Raw genomic sequence first — 20,056 nt, forward strand, 5'->3', positions numbered from 1 at the left:
CAAGCCTGTGAACAAACGTTAACACGGCTGCAACTGTCCACCCCCTGAATCACTGAATTTATTGACCAACCACAGAGCCCATTCAGGCCTGCGAGGACTGATAAAGGAAGGGGGACAAGGAACGCCATGAAGGCCCAGGGAAGAAGCCCATACTTAGGGGACAGGAGGGAGGAGAGGGGCTTTGTGTCCGTCTGGTGGGTCACAGACCTTTTACCAGACGTGGGTGCCTTTGTGTCATCTGTAAAATGAGGCCTACCGTAAGTGAGCATCAGGTTGGCCTTGTGTCCTGACTATTAATCACGACCAGGGCCTTATGAGTGTCCAGCCACAATTAGAGAAGACGCAGCCGACTGGTGTCTGCATGTGGACTTTGTTAAGAATAAGTGAATGCATGTGTGCGCACGGTGAGAACAGACACATCGGGAAAGTGCCTGGATTCTTTACGACAACTTTCAGCGCAGAGAAAACTGTGCTACAGTGGCAGTTACTTTTCAAAATATTCCGAGCGGGTCTGATCGCTCTGTGGGATCCGTTGTAAGCAAAGAAACTGCACACAAAGACTGTGTGCACAGGCCCAAATCTTGAAAGTACACGACTCAGACAAAGAAACGTATGGGTAAAAGAGAAAGGAGATGAAGTCCAAAATGTTTGAACCAGCACACGTCTGAGTGCAAGCTTGAGAAAATCTTTTCCAGCGAGTATCTAGCTGTGAGGAAGAAAGGCTGTGTGTTTTAGCGTCTTTATGTCTTTCCACCACTCTCCATCTGCTGCTCTACTGATATAAAGAGAATACAGCAGAGAGTACACAAAAACCCATATTGCTTTGTGGAGAGGCAACACTATCCACAGAGCTGCACAGCAAACACCGGGAGAAAGCAAGACATCGCGGCTCTGCACACATCGGTGTTGACAGAAAAGATGATCCGTGCAAGTCAGGGAGACACACATGAATTCATGATGCCTCCTCATCCTCATCATGAATATTCCCAAAAAGGCTCTTCCCTGATCTGTGGGACATTCTTTTCTTTTTGGTACAAGTGAGGACCCCCGTCCCCTTATTCAGTCCCCCCTAAATCCACCCATTCACTGCTTATAGGCCCTGATCTCCACATGAAATGATACCCCTCTTTCTCCTCCACTCTCGCGCCTTAAAGCGCCCATATGCCAGGCAGCGAGGAGGCTGGGAAAGCCCATAATTGATCAGTAAGTCTTGGCTGAAAAAGTGTGACCAGGGTCAGCCCCCCACGACGCACGCAAGAGTGGCTTCATATACAGATATATTGGGAAAAGTAATGAGAGTTCTGCAGAGCAAACACTCGTGATATTTGTTGACGCACTGAAATATGTTTGTGACATTGAAACAAATGTGAAAATAAGTTTATTACGATTTTTCCAAAACACAGAATATAATTGCTCTTTATTACAGTAATAGTCTTGACATTTTGGTGATTAATATTTATAATTTTCACATTTATTTCATTTTTTTACACTTAAAAACTAGAAAGAAATATGTGATCAACAGCTGTAAACAGTAAAAATATTACATGAAATTCACGTGTTAAAATCAACTGTTATAAAATGATCACAGCAGCAAGTGTCTTGAAGATTAATTTTGATTAATTGTTTTTTTCATTAATCAATTAAATCATTATCACCTCTGTTCAGTTCCTCAATCATGTTAAATGTTGTAATTAACTTCATATTCATTTATTGAGTAAAAGAACATTTCATGAAGTATCTGAGGGACCTGAAATGGTTCGTTTTGATGCTAATATTTACTGGCACACTGTTTGTCTTTCTCTCACACACGCACGCACACGCACACGCACACACACACACACACACACACACACACACACACACACACACACACACACACACACACACACACACACACACACACACACAGTAAAGTACTCAATAGGGACACAATCATCTGCTTCTCTCTTCCACAGGAAGAATTTCAACTGAAGCGACTCTAAGAAAGAAAACGCAGCAGTGGAATGTTTTCTGTCAGAGAAATAATTCACTATAAGTCTTATTCACGAAACTGCAAACAGATATAAGTCCTCGTGTTTCTTTGAATCCATGTGACCTCATATTGCTTCACAGCTTTTATATTTTAGCAGCAGCTGTTAGTGGAAGACATTTTCTTTCGTATCTCATGATGAATTAATCTGATGTTAAACTAAAAAAATATCTGATGAAAATGTGCCTTGGTCCACTTGGTTCAGATACAGGATCAGCTAATGAAAACTGTGTAAAACAATGGAAAGGCTCATATGACACTCACTGTCCAGTGTAGTATTTGCGTGTTGTATGTGATTGGAAGGAGGGGACAATAAGAAATTGAAGGAATGGTACACATCATTCTGTAGAAATACCTCATGAATAGTAAAAAGATCAAAAACTGTCATACCTGAACACTAAAAATGAATTCACATAGTATCAGAAGAATCTGAAACACACGACCACGTTGTTCCAGCCTCGCAGCAAGAAAGCTGATAGATGCACAGTGTGAAAACAATGATCTATTCCTCTGACAGGCCTCTGGCTTCAGTTTCAGCAGTGAGACATGACAGTACGGCTAAAATCCTAGTGGAGCGAGCTTGTCCATTTCGATTGTTGTTGACGAGGCACAATTGAGGAAAATCTTTTGTAAGAGCAGCTCACAGTGTCAGTTAGTTGGTACAGTAGGAGGCCTCTTCTTTATGAAGGCTTCTTCGTTGGCATCCGTCAGGGTCCACATCAAAAATAAAATCATCTGACCATCCGTCACACCTCTGAGCTCCATCAACTGGTTCGGGAGTTGCCGCAGTTTGCCTGTTGGTCCCGTTGGCGTCAGAGGGCGGCTGAGTTGTTGGACTGAGCATCACTAGCGTACGTGACAGTGGAGGGACCGGGGGGCCAGTCAGGGTCGTCCTGCAGCTCCAGGGCCACGTTCATGTAGCGCACCCTGGGAGGTGTGTTTCTCCGACAGAACAGCCAAGAGAGGAAGGACGAGCCCCAGCGGCTGTTGGCCTCCTGAGAATATGTGCAGTGAGGAAATTAGAGGGAAAACAAGTTTGTGAGCGGGTATTTATATGTTGATTCCACTGGATGGATGAGTGATGTGTAATAACATACATGCTTATAGATAATCTATAGAGTCACTTATGTGATGGCATGTATTTTTGACAGATTTGGATGATCACCTGCAGCGAATATGCAAGAAAAGCAGCAGGATCAGAGCTAAGAGAGATGAGAATGCATCACCATCCACCCAGTGAAACCAGGCAAAACAGAAGAACGTGTAGTGAAAAGCTTCCCGACCTGAGGTTTGGCAGTAGCGGGGGACGCTGAGGGGCGAGCTACCCCCTGATTGCCTCTGAAAACTAGCCTCCACAGGACGATGTCAAGGATCAAAATCTATGGGAGATTTCAGGGGGAACTTAAGACTCAGCCCAACAAACATGAGAGGGAGGATTGAAGAGTTTGGTTACAGCCACAGAGATGCACAAAGACCGAAACAACTCGAAAAAGATTCAGTGATTTCATTCATAAGGCAAAAATGTACTAATTCACTCAGGGGAAGAAAGAAATCAATGCATGCAAATCACAGTTTTTCTAATTCAAAACAGGAGTTCAGTCACAGAGAGCTTGTGGGGTGTGGTGTCGCAGAACGTGTACCTCCAGCATGAAAGACACGGCCGTATTCACCACAACAATAACCACCAGTGTAACGCGCCAGTCGTGGGGAACACACACGATCTGAGGGGAGGCAGAGCAGCACGATGACAACACAACGTATTCAACTTCACGCAGCAACCCAGACGAAAAAAAGGGAGAAACACAGGTTTTACCTCCAGGAAGCTGTCGATAGCAGGGACAGGATACAGCATGATGAAGAGGAGAAAAGTGTACAGACCAATGCAGGAGAGCATGAACGGCCCTGGTGGAATAAACATGCAGAGGTTTAGGCAAACAACATTGTGTTTACGGTCATTTCAACTTTCAGGACCATAAACAGAAATGTTTGTTAGACTCATATTTAAGTATAAAACACTGGCTTTAGACACAGAATTGAGGGATTTAGGAAAGTTAATTGCCAGTCTTCAGGAATCACATTTACTTTTCTATCTTTAAATATGTGTTATAATGTCCCACAGATTAGGGAAGAGCCTTTTTGGGAATATTCATGATGCGGATGAGGAGGCATCATGAATTCATGTGTGTCTCCCTGACTTGCACGGATCGTGTTTATATATGTTTATACTACGGAACTTATTTCAATTGGTGGAAAGACAGAGCATGTCTCAAAAAAATAAACATTAAAGTTCCGCGCAGATTCAGACCATAGGGTAGATCCATGAAAAAAAATCATGACACAGTGGGAATCGAGTCAATTTTTTTTGCCAATAATGACGTAATATTAAGAGAAAAAAGTTATCCAATTTCCCCCTCCAATTTGGGGGGGGAAATACGCAGCAAGGAGAACCTGTGCTCTCTGGAGTTTGACTCCTTCTGGATCCAAAATCTTGAACCAATCTCATTGTGAAACTAGGAAACCTCTTTTGAATATCACGAAGATTACATTCAACCACAATCAAACATTTCCTCTTTCACAGACTTCTTTAAAGTCCATGTGATTTTTTCTTTGGAATAGTTTCTTACACATTCTTTTCAAAGTTCTGAGATTGATATTAATGTGGTGCTGAAGTGAAAAGATTAACTATCATATAGTATGTTTGAAACACAGACTACAGGCTGATGTTCTCCTGAGCTGAGCTGAATGAGTCTTACAGTTCTTGTAGCTGGGCTGTCTGAATGGTTTCCCCTTGGAGAAGATGATGGCCACACACAAGTACTGGAAGGAGGAGATGTAGAAGAGGGTGGTGTTCTCGTAGTTCTTGATGTTTTTGTGGTCGTGAGGACTTGATACGTTCGAGCTGTGAGTGAGACTGTAGCTGGAGACATTACAGGCGCTGCAGGACGAGACAGAGGGAAATGTTATTCAGTTCAGACACACCACAAACATCAAATTCTACAATGTCAATGTATTCAGGTATTTAAAAAATCGGTTTTGTTGTTTCTTTTTGTCTGATGATCAGCTGATATTATTGAAAAATGTATTATTTAATTAAAGTTTGATTCACAGATTCAATTCTGTATTTATATTCTCTCTTTATCTGAAATCAGATACTGTAAGAGTAAAAACAAGGCAGGAGGAAATTCAGAGTTGTAAAAAAATGATTTATACAAGTGATTCTGTGTTTTTACCCTGTATTTTGATTGCTCTCATTTCCTGGTGACAATTACATTTTTTTTAAATCAGCAGATGTTCTCAGCAGACCAAAGGTTAGGGACCAGGATGAAATACACGTTATTAGGTTAGTGCGCAATTAATATGTCTGCAGTGATTGACTCATTTGTCATCGGGCAGTTGTTCATTTCAGACATGTCACTCACTCTGACTGAGGGGTCCATGTCTCGTACCACCTCTGCTGCCGCACTAAGAGAAATACCAGGACTTGAAAGAACAGGCAGGTGAGGATCTGGGTCAGAACGGAGCAGAGTAGTGGGCCGGAAATCAGACTGGACGGAGGGCGACGCCACACCAGCTCCTTCCACGCAGGGTTCAGACTCACTGAAGACAGAAAACAAGAAGTTGATGAATTCATTTTTGGAGGCATATATGGATCAAAAGTGCTTCTCTGTGCCTTTCCTCACGTTACTCACTTGTAAAGGCGATGATGAGAATGATGGCGATGTCAATGAAGAGGAACTGAAAGTCTCCTAGGTTGCTGAGGATCTATAATATCAGAAATATTGAAGAGAAGTTAATGAACACACAGAAGCAAAATCTCATAAAACCCTTGGGCCTCTGGCTTAGTTTGACCATTGATACAAGCCCCTCCCTTCCCCTCCCCGTGCTCACTCACACACACACACACACACACACACACACACACACACACACACACACACACACACACTTTGCAGAACTTGCTTCTACTTGCTCCTCACATCTCATGTGGGACCTATATAAGGTTTTGTAACCCAATGGTACTAACCACAAAGCCCATACAACTAGTAGCGTCAATATCATATTTCTGTTTCTGTTTGTTTTTACACTGTTTCCTTGAATGTGACTGAAATGTGGAGCAAAGTGTTTATATCACAAAGAGCATGGTATTTACAGAGTAGAGCAGGGTGACACTGAGGTACTGGATGATGCTGTAGAGAGCCATGAACTTGAAAACACAGAATGACGTAATGAGGGCCGCTCTACCCTCCCTGTGGATGGGAAGAATAGAAGAGACATTCAGCATTAGATACAAAAATATAACAATATTTCATGTTTTGCTGCTCAGATTTAAAGGGTCAGTTCACACAGTCGACAGCAAAATACACCAGCAAAAGTGAAGTCGTGAAATTTATTCCACTAGACTAACAGGATTTCCTGTTAGTTTTTGTCAAATGAATTGATTGTAAATGAGTGTAGCTGTGAACCTTGGTTTGCATTTGTTTTGTTTTCTAAATTTAAGTGATAAATGAAATTCAGGAATCTCATCAGTGAGTGAATACCGGATGAGGTTGGGGACACAGGAGATGTTCGGGGTGGTGGAGGTGAACGGAGAAGCCACAGACGCCTCCAGCTCAGACAGAGAAATCCCACTGTGAGCTCTCTTCAGAGCCTGAGAGAGAGAACACATTAGAGAAAGTCTACTAGTCCAGGCTCAGGTTTTTTTCTACTGTTATTATTTCCTTTTCACTCTATTTTTTACTGGTTTTAGCACAAAGTGATAAAAGATAAACACTGAGGGTCTCTGCCTTAACGTGCTATGATTTGGCTATTAAATTAAACTGAATATCCTTTATTACAATCAATTCTTCATTTTGCCATGGACCTTTGCCTGAAGCATGCAATTTCTATACAAATAAAGTTATTATTATTATTAATTTATATTATTTAAACATATATCTATATGTTTATATTTTTATTAATTTCTTATTCTTTAACTGTGGTCAGGTTTTTGACAATGCACCTACAGCACTGCTATTTCATGACGTTGTACTCTGTGAAATGACAATAAAATAAAAAAAATTCTATTCTGTTTGTGAACAAGTCTTTTATTTAACGGCATAAAGAAGAAAAAGCTGTGGTACATTTAAAACACGTTGTTCAGCATTACACTGTTGTGTATTGTTGATAATAAAGTACATTAAAACTTCTCTGCTCTAACTAAAGACTGCAACTTTGATATTATTTGGCCTCGACCCCCGTTAAGACACAGGTATGTAACCGCTACTTTTACAGGATCCAATCAGATACTGGTTCACAGTTGATGGAAATGAATACACCAATGAAAGCATCAGTAAAATAACTCAGACTAATCATGTAGAAAGTTTATGCATATTTTCGTAAAAACTAATCCGTACTTACTCCACAGTCATTAGCACCATCACCACACATCCCAACAGTGTAGCTGGAAGACAAACAGAGTGTTCGGGGGGTGGGGGGTTAACTATGGCCACATATGATGAAGATGCCATAATATCACATGATGAAGCTCATTAACAGATGAAAATTGAAGCCACAAAATTAATGGAGGGCTCACTCAATGCTCTGCAGGATTTCCACCAGCTGCGTCTTCTGGTCCGGAGCCATTCGGGCAAACACTGTGGCTCTTAGGGCGAGCTGCAGCATCCCCATGTGGGGAGACAAGGAATTACAGTAATGTCAAAAAGGAAACGCCAAGTGGCTTTAAAAATGATGTGCACCTAATAGTAATGTGAACGTGCAGATACTTATTTGTCCATTGCCATGCTTGTACCTTTTGGAGGAGTTGGGGGAAGTGCTCGGTGATAACAGCGAAGGCTTTGCCGCTCACAGCGAAGTGATAGCTTTGTTCCTGCGGAGGCTGTCGCTTGTCATACGCCCTTTCCTCCAGATTTATCTCCACAGACTAGAGAGGAGAGGGTGAGTCAGGAGACCAGAACAGAAAACTGCCGAGCTGTACTGTCTGCATGATAAATAACACTGTAGGGCCTCTGACACACATCGTCACAGCCCCCTTCTCATGCTTGTGTCTGACTAACTCATGCAAAAAAGGCTATTGACTAAAATATAAGTATATACATGGACTACCAGCGCAAAGAGACGTTCGCACCAAGCACTTTCGATTGGTTTCCTCGAAAGCTGAACTGTGTGTTTCTTTGCTTTAGTTTGTTCAAACATTTGAGTCCCAGTATTTTCTAACTAGTACGACTGTCCCAGAATATCAATACCACCGTCTGCCCTAATCCCCATAAATTCTTGAATCTCATTATCTTTCCAAGTTAATGTCTTCATATGTGTGGTCTACATGTGGGTTTATCATCCTGAGATATTTGTATTCTTCCAGTTTCATATCTGTTTCTAAATCAGGATTGGCAGGAAAAGTTCCGGGAAATATGCAGAGTTCAGCGCATTTCTGAAAGCAGCTTCAAGTCGTACCTGATTTTCCTTGGTGGGCTGAGCAGGGTTTTCAGTGTAGTGCCACATGATAGTGGCAGGATTGAAATCTTTAGGGGGCACAGCATCTGCTATAACGACCTGCTCATGTGCACGGACCATCCCACAGTCTCGAGCCACCGATATGGCCGTCAGCATGTTGTCACCTTACAGGTGAGACAGGAGAGAGAAGGGATGTGACATGGAGGCTCACGATTTCAGCCCCAGATAAGTCAACGCGTTCACTGAGCTGGGTTACCTGTGACCATCAAGGTGCGGATGTGGGCTTGTCGTAATTCACGTAAAACCCCGGCGGTCTCCTGCTTTATTTTGTTCTGCATGATGATCAAACCAAGGAACTCCATGTTGGTCTCTATCAGGACCCTGAAAATAACAAACAACATTAATTTATCATCGGCGCTGCACAAGTCACTTTATTCATCCAGATTTAAGGGATTAGTGACGGTGACAGACAATAAAGGATTCCCTTTGTTATGGGAGATAATAAATCTGTGCTGCTCACTTCACACTAGCTGAGGAGTTGTTATCATCTGATTTTAACTTGCTGCCTTCCAGCTAACCTTCCTTATCCATGTTAATGATTTTCTATATTTATCAGGCTGACAGCAAACATCCAGGAATGTGCTGCATGGAAACAAGTTAAGTCATGTTAGCTTGTAGTTGAGGCAAGGAAACCTTATAGTCCTGTTGCACCACATATTGTAGCTGCACTGTATTATGTGTTTTCAATGTCTTTTCTATAGAGACATGTTGTTGTGAGACAGAAATTCCTGGCACCAAATTCTGATATTTCCTCATGTTTAAGCAAACTATATATATATATAATATTATGTAATTTCACCTGATGTTTGTTCAGTTATCAGTGGAGAGGACCATCTTCCAACCAACAAAGATTTTTTTTTAGCAGCGTTTTAGGGTGTCATGGTGGCGGAACTTCCCCGTCAATAGCTGCATGTACTGTGGACGGTGTTATCTGTGAATGGAGACGTACCTGCTGAGGCTCTGGACTTTGTGCCAGGAGAGTTTGGACTCCAGCTGTCGGTGTGCCAGGGCAATAACCCTGAAGCCCTGCCTGGTGTAGCTCTCCAGAGTCTCTGTGAAACTCTGTGGGACTGAGGGGAAAGACAGAGCCACGTCAGTCTGTTTCTTTCTGTTAAACATGGAGCAGGGAGACTTTCGCTACTGTCAACTGCTTTGTGAATCTAAATCGAGGAGACGTATCCACCCCCGAGCTACAGGGTGCAGGTTAAGTGTCAGACCTGTGTGCTGTTTGCAGAGGCTCGCCACAATCTCCGGCGCTCCTTTCAAGTACGCATCCATGTGCTTCTCCCCTAACCTCCTGACCACCACGCTCATCCTCTGCAGCGCCGACGAGAAGGGGAACTGACGCACGATTCCAATCTCAAAGGACTGAAGTGTAAAAAAATCACAATGTCAGACTCACAATACAAACAGTTTACTCAACAAATCATAACACAATGCAGTGACAATATAAGGCACAGCAGCCTCAGAGACTCGGCCTGATATTAATAATTCATCTGGTTTTCCAGCCTCATTTACAGGCTCACACGAGGACTTGTTTCTAGGCAGGACATTCCTGGATGTTTGCTGTCATTCCGATAAATATAGAAAACTGAAGTAGACGTGGGAAATGGAAGGTTCAAGGGAAAATAGCAAGTTAGAGTAAAAAGGAGTCATACAAACAATTTCTGCAAGAAAATGTAAATCAATTTAATAGTTTTGAGCAGTCTCACATCTGTGCACAAATTACGAATGTAAATAAATATATTTTCTACAATATAAAACTCTTTGCTATAATAATTTAAAGAAAGAAAAACTTACTGATATTTGAGAAAGCTCCTGGGAAAAGACACATAAGTAAAGTGTAAATATAAAGAAGTTCTCTACAGCCATAAACAAATACACTGATCACAAAGTAAACACATGGAGAGCCTCTGTACCATGTTTTGAGCCAGTGGATTGTTCTGATTGGCTTCAGGGACGACATGCTTTGGAGGTCTCACCACTGTGGGCATTAGGGGGTTGTGGAGCGCCGTCTCCTCCTCTACTGGCTCCTCCAGGATCTTAACAAAAATAACATAACACCACCATAACTTAATGTCTTGAGATTATCACTCTCACTCCCACGTTGCTCTTGAAATGAAAGAGGAATTTTCAGAGTAGTCATGGTGCCAGACTTTAGTGAGTTGGTGCCATGGATGACGGCACCGTTTTAGTGAACTTGCTCTGCCAAGGCAGTGAGCGTGGCGCTGCATAATTCATGCACACACTGGTATCCATGCTGGTTGCGGTGCCTGTGACTAAGCATGCTGGGAGTCAGGGCTGATCAATGTTATTTACCCAGCCTGTGGCGCTGAACATCTTGAGGTCCAGAGGGTCTCCGGAGAGTTCGCCCTCTATCTTGGTCAGTGAGTGGCAGGAGGCCATGCCCGCCACGAACGCTGAGCTCACCAGACTCTGCTCAGCTGCTTCGGACTCTGGAGGAGAGAAGCTGCAACAGAGAGAGAGAGGATCGGACTCAGCAGTTTGACAGATTGTGACGGCGACAGGAGACGACTCCCCACAAATACAACCCTGGTATAACCTTGGTTATGTAATAATCGTTGATAGCTTATGTAAAAATGAGAAAATATAATTTGGTGTTGGACAATATTAACACACTGACTGTAATTTGCAGTATTCATATTATTTATCATATTTATGTCTATATCAGTCGCGTTACTGCTATTGTATGCTCTTTGCAACTGCTTCTCTTCGACTTGTTATATTTATTAAATAACTTTATTCTATACTCTTTTACATTTGACATTACTCTATATACCTTAATTTATAAAAACGTTGCATATTTGCCTAAAACTAAGGTATTTTTATACTTTTACAAATATAAGGCTGACATCTCTGACATTTGGGAAAGATATCTCAAAATTTTGAGATTACAATAGTCAACCATAGGTTCTGAGGAATGAAAAAGAAAAGCATCTACTTTGGCATTAGCCAGAATACAAAAATACATTTCCTCAGTTCTACAAAATCTGCTCCAGCTGCTGTGATCATATCTGTCCAGATGTCTGATTCTTCTCAGTTTGACAGCTATTCTGATGTTGAAGTGTTTGCATTGGACCACAAACACCACAGTGAGCAGCTCTTACTGTACCTGCCAGCTTCAGCTCTCTGGATACCCCACAGGTCCAAACCATCCTCCGTCAAAGTACCAGTCTGAAGGACAAACAAACAGGGATCTAAAACAATGCTGAGGAAGCAACAACAGTGATAACACCTCAGAACACGACCACAGGCCAAACAGGTCACTTTTCTGAGAGTGACAGGCATTTGGCCTGACTTCAGATTATCGACTCAATGTAGACACACGCAAGCACGCACGCACGTAAAAGGTAAAACAATTTAAATGGCTTTTTTTATGTGACAAAATAAAAATGTCCAGTTTATTATCATAGAAGAAACCAGCAGAGACTTTAACCAGATTTAAGTTTTTTGTATTTTGCTCAAAATATCATTGAATTAATCAAATTGTTTTATAAATTGTTTCTACTTTAGAATAGATTGATTATCTACTAAATGTAATCAATACTATGGCTTTGACATGTTTTAAATGTGTGGTGCTTGACGTTGTGGCCTCATAGAACTGCAGCACAGCCTCCAGACAACATTTCACAGCCTGGTTTTAACACAAAACCATTACGTAATTATCAAACAGGAGCTTGTGCTTGAACTGGAAGTGGGTCTGAACGCTTCATAACTCAATTTTCTGCCTTCTGAGCAAAGACTCCATTCAGTCCGAGTCAAGTCAAGCTCCCAGGCTCCTGGGACACATGACGAGTGCCGGAAACAAAAAAGACAACTATGTCGTAAACTACCTTGTCAAAGCAAACCAGGTTGAGTTGACCGCACATGTTGATCCTCTGGGGGCTGATGCAAAAGATGCCGACGCGTTTCAGACGCCGCTGTGCGTACACGATACCGGCCGTCATCGCTGCTGGCAGGGCCGGGGGCACCGTGATGGTGATGATGTCCAGAGATTCAATGATGATGGTTTTAGCGGGAACCTGGATCCAGAAACAACCGTCACCCATTGACCTGCAGTGACATTTACAGATTCCCATGTCGTGTGTAGGAGCAGTTTTTACCTGGTGCATTACACTGAGGACGATGGTGTAGATGAAGCCGATCCCTGCCACCCCCACCAGACACAGCAGGAACAGGTAGGCGTCTCGGTACAGCTTGAAGTCTGTGGGTTTGGGGTAGAGGATGGAGCGCACCAGTTGGCCCTTCTCTGTGCTGAAGCCTGCGGGAACACATTGGCTGAATATGTGGAGGATCAGTCTGTTAATGCAATGGCTGTTACCTCCACCATTTTCATCTTTGTTTGTTTGTTATTTTGCCCAATTATGCAAAAACAGATTTCAATTAAATTTTGTGGAAGGGCAGGAAATGACCTCAGAACCTATATAACCCCATTACATTCTGGTGCGGAGCTGGATCAGGGGGCGGAGCCAGGATTTGTTTCTTTAACATTTAGAGATGGTGCTTTTTCATCAGTTTCGTTGATTTCTCAAAGTATAATTTGTGGATCGTTATTTTTTTTAATCCGGCTTGTTTATGGGACTGATATTTATGAGTGTGGGCAATTTGGTGCAGATTCTTATAACAATCTTGACCTAATGGTGGAGCAGGCATTTTCTTTTCAGCTGCTGTATTGTGACAAATAGAGTTAGAAACCTGTATCTGAGAAACATAATGGGTTTTTAATTCAAGGGGAACTGTCGGGCCTTGGTGGAGGTATGTGCTCTGTATGTGAGCCATTCTAGTTCCCGTTGTGTTTCCCACCATCTCACCTGTTCGGACCACCACAGCCTTCACCAGTTCACCAGTGTAGAAGCGGGTCTGGATGACGTGGGTGCCACAGAACAGGGTGTGTCTCTTGTGCTCCTCCATGTTGTAACTCACGGCTGCATCCTCACCTGAACCCGGCAGACTGGTCTTCGTAACTGGGACGCTCTCCCCTATAGACAACACACAACCGAGGAAACCTTCTTCTCAAACAGAAACATTTCTGCAGTGTCCACAAGTGTAAACACAACACATTGCACAATGAATGCATGTCATTAAATAAAACATTTCAAGTAACTCTAAAAATTACCTCAAATTAAAGCTCTTTTGTTTCAGTTTGACAGTGAAGCCTTTATTATCTCCGCCAAGGAGATTAGGTTTTTGCTGCTGTCCTATCGTTTGTTTACTTGCAGGATTATGCAAAAACGAATAAATGGATCTCCCTGAAACCGTAACCTGCGGCAGATCGTTGTTTTTCCCGTTGTGGGACAAATAAAGAATTATCTTATCCTATCTTAAGAGTATTTATGAGTAATGAGAGTTAGCAGCCGAATAGAAATACAACCTGTGAGCATGCTCTCATTTACAATGCAGGTTCCGTGGATGAGCACGGCGTCGCAGGGCATGATCATCCCGTTGGCCGGAATAATGACGACATCACCGGGAACGAGCTCTGTCGACATGGCTTCTGCAATTTCTGGGTAAAACAATGAGAGGGAGAGCAGTGGGAATGATGCGATGCACTCTGCACACTGTGTCAGGAATTAAGAGGATATTAACTAATGTGACTCATGCATTACTGAATGATACAAAAGACAAATAATGGGGACTTCTGAGTAACACGATTTACACATCATCTCATTTTAGAATGTCAATCATTAACACTGACATGGCCTCATATACAGCTCTATGTGACATTCAGTGAGGAGCGTTCACCTTTATTTCCTTTACACACTGAAACACGCACCACACTGTGAGCCGCCACCATGTCATGCAGCATCACATATTGCTGAAATGAGAGACACACTGATTCATCAAATGAGAAACACACAGACACACACAATGGTACAAAATACAGGCCGTCCCTGTCAAATTATTTTGGAATTTGATTCTTAAGAGAATTTGACTGGAACTGCCATTTCTCTCTGATTTACCTTTTTAATGGTATACAGCGAGGTAGCTATTGAGATGACAGACATGAAAACAATGGCCGTGGCGTAATAGTAGTAGTCCTCTGCGCTCCACAGAATCACACTGAAGAGCTGGAAGATGTAGAACGGATTCAGGACCTGATGTAGGAAGAGAAACACAAACTGTACGTTTAAAAAAAAAAGAGAACTTATCACATTATTTATAGTTGAACACACAGAAGAAGAGTTGGACTTGATAAGATCAGAAACAAAATAGATTACATTTTTTTCTATTTTTATTTAATTCTATTTTTTTCCCTTGTGTTATTAATGTCTTATTATTAGTTCATTACTTTTAGTACAATGCTGTTGATTTAAAATAATAATGATAATAGTTAATATTATCATTAGTAGTAGTAGTAGTTGGACTTGTTGTTGTCAGGTATTTGTGTTTGATTAAATGTTTTGTTGATAATGAGGAGCTCTGTTAGCTTTGACGCGTTTCAGGACTCACAGATAAAAACCTTATATGCAGTTGTTTGTTTTCCTGGAGTGTAGAAATTCAATAAATGAAACCTGAAATCAGAACTCACCTCCTTAATGAGGAGCTTGAACAGAGAGGGCACTCTCACTGCGATCTCATTCTCCCCGAAAAACAACCTCCTGTTGAAAAGGAGTCAGGAAACAGTAACAGGCTCAGTATGGGTTTAATAAAAGGTGTGTAACATGAGATTTTCCACACAGTTAATTGAGGGCAATAAGTATATAAATGTACCATAAATAACAAATTAAGGAAAACATGGTGAGTGGGAATGTGTGTGTGTGTGTGTGTGTGTGTGTGTGTGTGTGTGTGTTGAACCTGTGGTCCTGCAGGGTTGTACAGAGTCCAGAGCTGTGTTCAGAGTGGATTCCTGCACAGCTCACGTTCACATCTTCCAAGCCTCTAGAAAAGTCACAAACACATTCAGGTCGACTGGGGTTGTGATTCATTATGGAAATTTGTTTCTGGTCACATTAAAGGAAACAAAGGTTATAATAAATTATGACGACGGGACTCTTACTTATAGGTCTCAAAGTTCTGCGTCTCATCATCCCAGTAGTATTTAGTGCTGTGGTGGGTGAAGTGGTGGATCTAAAGGGGAGGAGGAGGAGGAGGAGGTCAGATATCGACTGTGTAACAACTTTACATTTCAAATCAGCCAATCACAGATCTAGACTACTAATTGAACCTCATCTCTATTGATTAGATGCATGTAGCGTGAAGGAGAGGCAAACAGTTTCCATTGAAATACCTGAGCAGGCTGCGCTTGAGCCAATTTCCCATAATGCTCCTCGCTGTGGTCTCCGTTCGGCAGCTGAGCCGTCGCGGACAAATCCAAGCGGTCGAAGGGTTTCTTCCACGGAGCCAGCATCACATGCGCTCTGGCTCGAAACCACTGCCTGAACTCATCCTGTGTTAACAACACAAAGAATGACTCTCTTCCTCGGCGGTGAGGCGGCACACACACACTGTTTACACTGTGTGTGTGCCAACCAAGTGTCAGTAAATCTGATTCAAATATGTTTCGATAGCAGCTGCCTGCTCGTGGCCATGCATGTTGCTCGTGTGGAAACAACGTAGAAGAGGTAAGAGTTAGGAGAAACAATAAAGAAAGCAAGTACCGTGGTCCTGAGCAGCAGCGTGTGTGCGTCCCTCAGCGAGGTGTGTGTGCAGGTGCCCTTGACGCCCCACTCAGGCAGCCAATAGAGGAGCAGCAAGAGGAGACCGCCGGAGCAGACAACACCCACACCCACCAGGATGGTCTTCCACAGACAGGGCCGGTAGCCCCACACCTCCTGCACAGGGAAGCACCGATGTAAAGCTCAATGATCCATCCACCCATAAATCTATATCTGTACGGGGGGGGGGGGGGGGGTTCAACAGGTCGCCAGCATATGACACGGGCCGACATACAGACCCAAACAAGCATCCACACTCACATTCACACCTACGGTCAATCTAGAGTTTCCAATCTAATCCCAATCTGCACGCCCAGAGAAAATCCACACAGACACAGAGAGAACAAGCAAACTCCACACTGAAAGAAGAACCAGTCGCTCTATGATGGGCTTTTTTAATTGTTGGACGACAATGCAGCTCTGTGGTAGACGTGGGTAGACAGACAATAACCGTCTGTTGAATCAACTGGCAGGCGATTGATTGTGGTGCTGGCAGACGGATTGTATTCCCTTCCAACATTGCCAGAATTGCTGGTTTATTTTTATTGTCTTTCAATGAAGGAACTGTCTGTAACTTAATTTTCACCAGGCAGATTAAACTCAGCATCATAATAAATAATCATATATCCCAAAATGTCAAAATATATCCCCCGGGAACATTAACCAATCTGAGGTCCATGTTATCACCCGTGAAATTTCTAAATTCTCCAAATGACTTGTGGGTAGTTTCAGTATGTGTAGTAAAAATATTTGGAATAAACTTGAATGCTATATTCTTTAATTCCACACTGTACACAGGACTTAAGTCTTCACAAACATAAAAACTAAAACCACAAATCCCACTGTTACTTTGAAGATTATTTTAGGAGGGGGAAAAAAACCACAGAGGAAATACATTGCTTAACACAATATATATATTGGATTGGTGAAACTACAGCTTTAAGATGGGAAGTGATATATTTACCATCTCATCCTCAAGGCCTTTGTTTATAATCTTCACCTCTCTCGTCTTCATTCTGTCACAAGAGCAACAACTGCAAAAGAAAGACAAGGACATAACCTTTGAGTCACTAGGTATTCAAATGATGTTTGAAGGTTTCTCATCACAGACGTCTATGACTCTGGTCAGCAAGGACAACACAACTTGCAGTTAAGATAGTTTTAAAAGATTCAGTTTTAAAGATTTGAAAGCAAATGAACATCCAGGCAAAGAAAGGAAGTAAATTATTTGTTCACGTTTATATTCATTCATTTTATTTCCATCAGAAAAGAAGAAGCGGAATGTGTTGGAGTTGAATATGAAACCACAGCCCAACAAGTCTGTGTTTAGCAGAAACCAGTCAAACATTATTTATATAGCACATTTGAAACAACCACAGTTGACCGAAGTGCTGAACAGGCTTAAATTGTGCCAGTACAAAAATACATGTAATCAATACTGAGAGTGAACAGAAAATACAAAAAGCAATAAAACATTAAACACTGTAAATAGTTGAGAAATAAAATCTTGCACAATATTAGATTAAATCAAGGACTCAATCTCAACCCGAATGGACAGCCAGTGAGAGGAAGTGGGTGTTTAGCAATGATTTACATGTTTCTGGGTTCTGTTATGAAAAGATAAACCGATCCAGAGATTAGGAGCGGCCACTGCAAAGGCCCGGTCACCTCAATTGATGAGCTTATAGATCTTAGGACAGGTTGCTATCAGGGAGTATGAAGGGGCAACACTTGATGGTGTCACTGCCAGACGGTTTTAAAATCTTAATAGCAATCACGAATTTGAAAGAGAGGCCAGCACTGGTGTTTCTTTTTCCGGTGAGAAGACGAGCTGAGGAAACGGTTCTACACCTGCATAACGGGAGTAACAATCATGTAACTGAGAGGTAATAAAAGCATGAATGACTCGCTGTGACAACCTCGCCCCATTTCTCCTTTATAGCTCCTGATGTTATTGACTCACCATTAGCCGAGGGGAAAAGGAAAGCCCTGGTATAATTTGAGTTCTCCAAGTGTTGATCCCGTCTGGCTCAGCTTTACTCAGGACAGAGGAAAGCCTCCCAGGTCCAGGGCTGCAGAGTCTGACTCCTTCTTGAAACAGTCACTGGCACTTTCCTGTGGCGTCACCGAATGTATCAATACACAACTGACCTTCACGATTTGAACAAGTCGAACCTCATTCCACACTAACCTGTCACTCTGCATGACCCCGATTTGATCCACTAACATTTCTATTGACGTCAAGCCGTGAAACCCTTCATGATAAATGTGTAAATCGGTGTGAAACGTTGTTTTGGTGTCCAGCTAAGATACATGGAAACCTTTGCACCAGGCACACATTCTCAATAACAGTCACACCTACAGTAATGTTTGACTAATGGTTTACGGTCTCTCTCAGCAGACCTCTCAACACAAACAACTAATTATACTTAACTTGTGCTACCCTGCTTGATATTATTATGACAATGAAATACATGATCACATGATGTCAAACTACCTTTATTAAAACTGATTAAAAGGAATAACAACACCATATCTAAGGTGAAACCTGGTTTTGGCAGCATCAACCTGTGTGAATGCTCCTTGCAGGCATAATATAAAGAGAAGCCAGGTTCGATCCCCGAAACAAGACCTGGGGCAAGATTTATTTTCCAACAGACCAGACAAACAAAACATCAAGCCACAGCCTTAAAGCAACAAATAACAAAAAGTCAAATTTATATTGATAGGTTTTATATATCGTGCAGCACAGAGGAGGTATAACACATAACTGATCGCCTTTAGCTTTGTTTCTTTCTTTGCTCATTAAGAGTTTAAAACCACAACCTCCACTCACGTGCAACATTTTATCAAGACACAATGTGACTTTTATTGTGAAAATTAACAATATCAACTGATGAAGATTTTAGTTTTTGATATTTTTGCCCATATCGTTCAGCCCTGTTATGCATGTATACAACTGGAGTGTCCAGATGTGCAAGGCTGATGCGAACTTGCTCACAGAGATCTAAGAGTGGAACAGCTGGAAGCGGAAAATCCACTCTGAACCAGTGGTTTATGTTTACTGTAATAAATCTAGATTAAGATACATAAGATGTATCAACATATTCCAGTTATACAAACACAAGTCATTATAACAAAGTGTTGGACAGTGGATTCTTCCTACGGACCCTGAACAACCCACTGTTCCGTTGATCGAGTTGCAACGTGTTTTAAATGAGAAAAACCGGAAAAAAACCAAGATCAGTTTCTAGTGTTTCACCACGAACCCATGTGCAGACACAGTGACTGTGAACCTTCAGCTCCAGTTGGTTCCTTCCACCCACATGATCCAAACTCGGATCGCAGTTTAACACGTTGCTGTTGCAGAGATGGAGCGCGTCCACTCTACCACCACACAGCCACAAACCCCGAGGAAAAGAGCCCAAATCGTCGCTTTTTAATCCACCTACCGACGCTTCTCCTCTTCTCGGTCAGTCGCTGACGCGGTGCATTGTCAGCCGGTTGTGTTAAAAGTTTGTTAGATTGTCTTCAGCTGACATGTGTGTGGAGAATCGCGCCTACACTGCCCTCCGCGGACCCTCCACGCTGCGCTGCGCTCGGACCGTCCCAAACCGGTCCGCTGTGAAGGAAGTGGGAAAACAGGATGTGAGGTCATTAGGGGACACGCACACACACACACACCACGTTTGGGCTCAATCCGAGCACTTTGCTACAACGTGGGGACCCTGCAGCGACATGTGCACAGAGCTGCAGGATCCAACTCTGCAATGTGGAGAAATCCCAGTCTGCCTCTTACTTCTGCCCAAATGTTAAGTGTTGGATTATTACCCACTAGGGG

The 20,056-nt window shown here is 42.4% G+C and overlaps 1 protein-coding gene across 7 annotated transcripts; it reads right to left on the minus strand.

The window, feature by feature from the left end:
• Window positions 1–1,361: 1,361 nt before the first annotated feature.
• LOC133968234 (polyamine-transporting ATPase 13A3-like) lies at window positions 1,362–19,834 on the minus strand. Of its 7 annotated transcripts, none has more exons than XM_062404153.1 (34): window positions 19,668–19,834; window positions 18,179–18,330; window positions 17,180–17,249; window positions 16,159–16,332; window positions 15,789–15,947; window positions 15,558–15,628; window positions 15,356–15,439; window positions 15,090–15,159; window positions 14,521–14,655; window positions 14,303–14,375; window positions 13,932–14,063; window positions 13,372–13,539; window positions 12,664–12,821; window positions 12,394–12,582; window positions 11,673–11,734; window positions 10,859–11,009; window positions 10,459–10,581; window positions 10,340–10,357; window positions 9,757–9,907; window positions 9,489–9,609; window positions 8,736–8,860; window positions 8,480–8,643; window positions 7,818–7,949; window positions 7,602–7,681; window positions 7,427–7,469; window positions 6,568–6,677; window positions 6,180–6,276; window positions 5,719–5,791; window positions 5,449–5,626; window positions 4,783–4,964; window positions 3,843–3,931; window positions 3,670–3,750; window positions 3,313–3,408; window positions 1,362–3,024 (listed from the first exon to the last, which is right to left on the minus strand). In XM_062404153.1, the coding sequence occupies exons 3-34, from the start codon at window positions 17,228–17,230 to the stop codon at window positions 2,842–2,844; spliced, it is 3,723 nt and encodes a 1,240-aa protein (XP_062260137.1). In that variant the 5' UTR covers window positions 17,231–17,249; window positions 18,179–18,330; window positions 19,668–19,834; the 3' UTR covers window positions 1,362–2,841. The 7 variants fall into 7 exon arrangements, with proteins under 7 accessions (XP_062260137.1, XP_062260138.1, XP_062260136.1 ...); XM_062404154.1 differs by lacking the exon at window positions 19,668–19,834 and adding an exon at window positions 18,407–18,558; XM_062404152.1 differs by lacking the exon at window positions 18,179–18,330.
• Between the last annotated feature and the right edge of the window lie 222 nt (window positions 19,835–20,056).

Source organism: Platichthys flesus, chromosome 14 (assembly GCF_949316205.1).
Source record: "Platichthys flesus chromosome 14, fPlaFle2.1, whole genome shotgun sequence".
In the NCBI taxonomy this organism is placed as follows: domain Eukaryota; kingdom Metazoa; phylum Chordata; class Actinopteri; order Pleuronectiformes; family Pleuronectidae; genus Platichthys; species Platichthys flesus.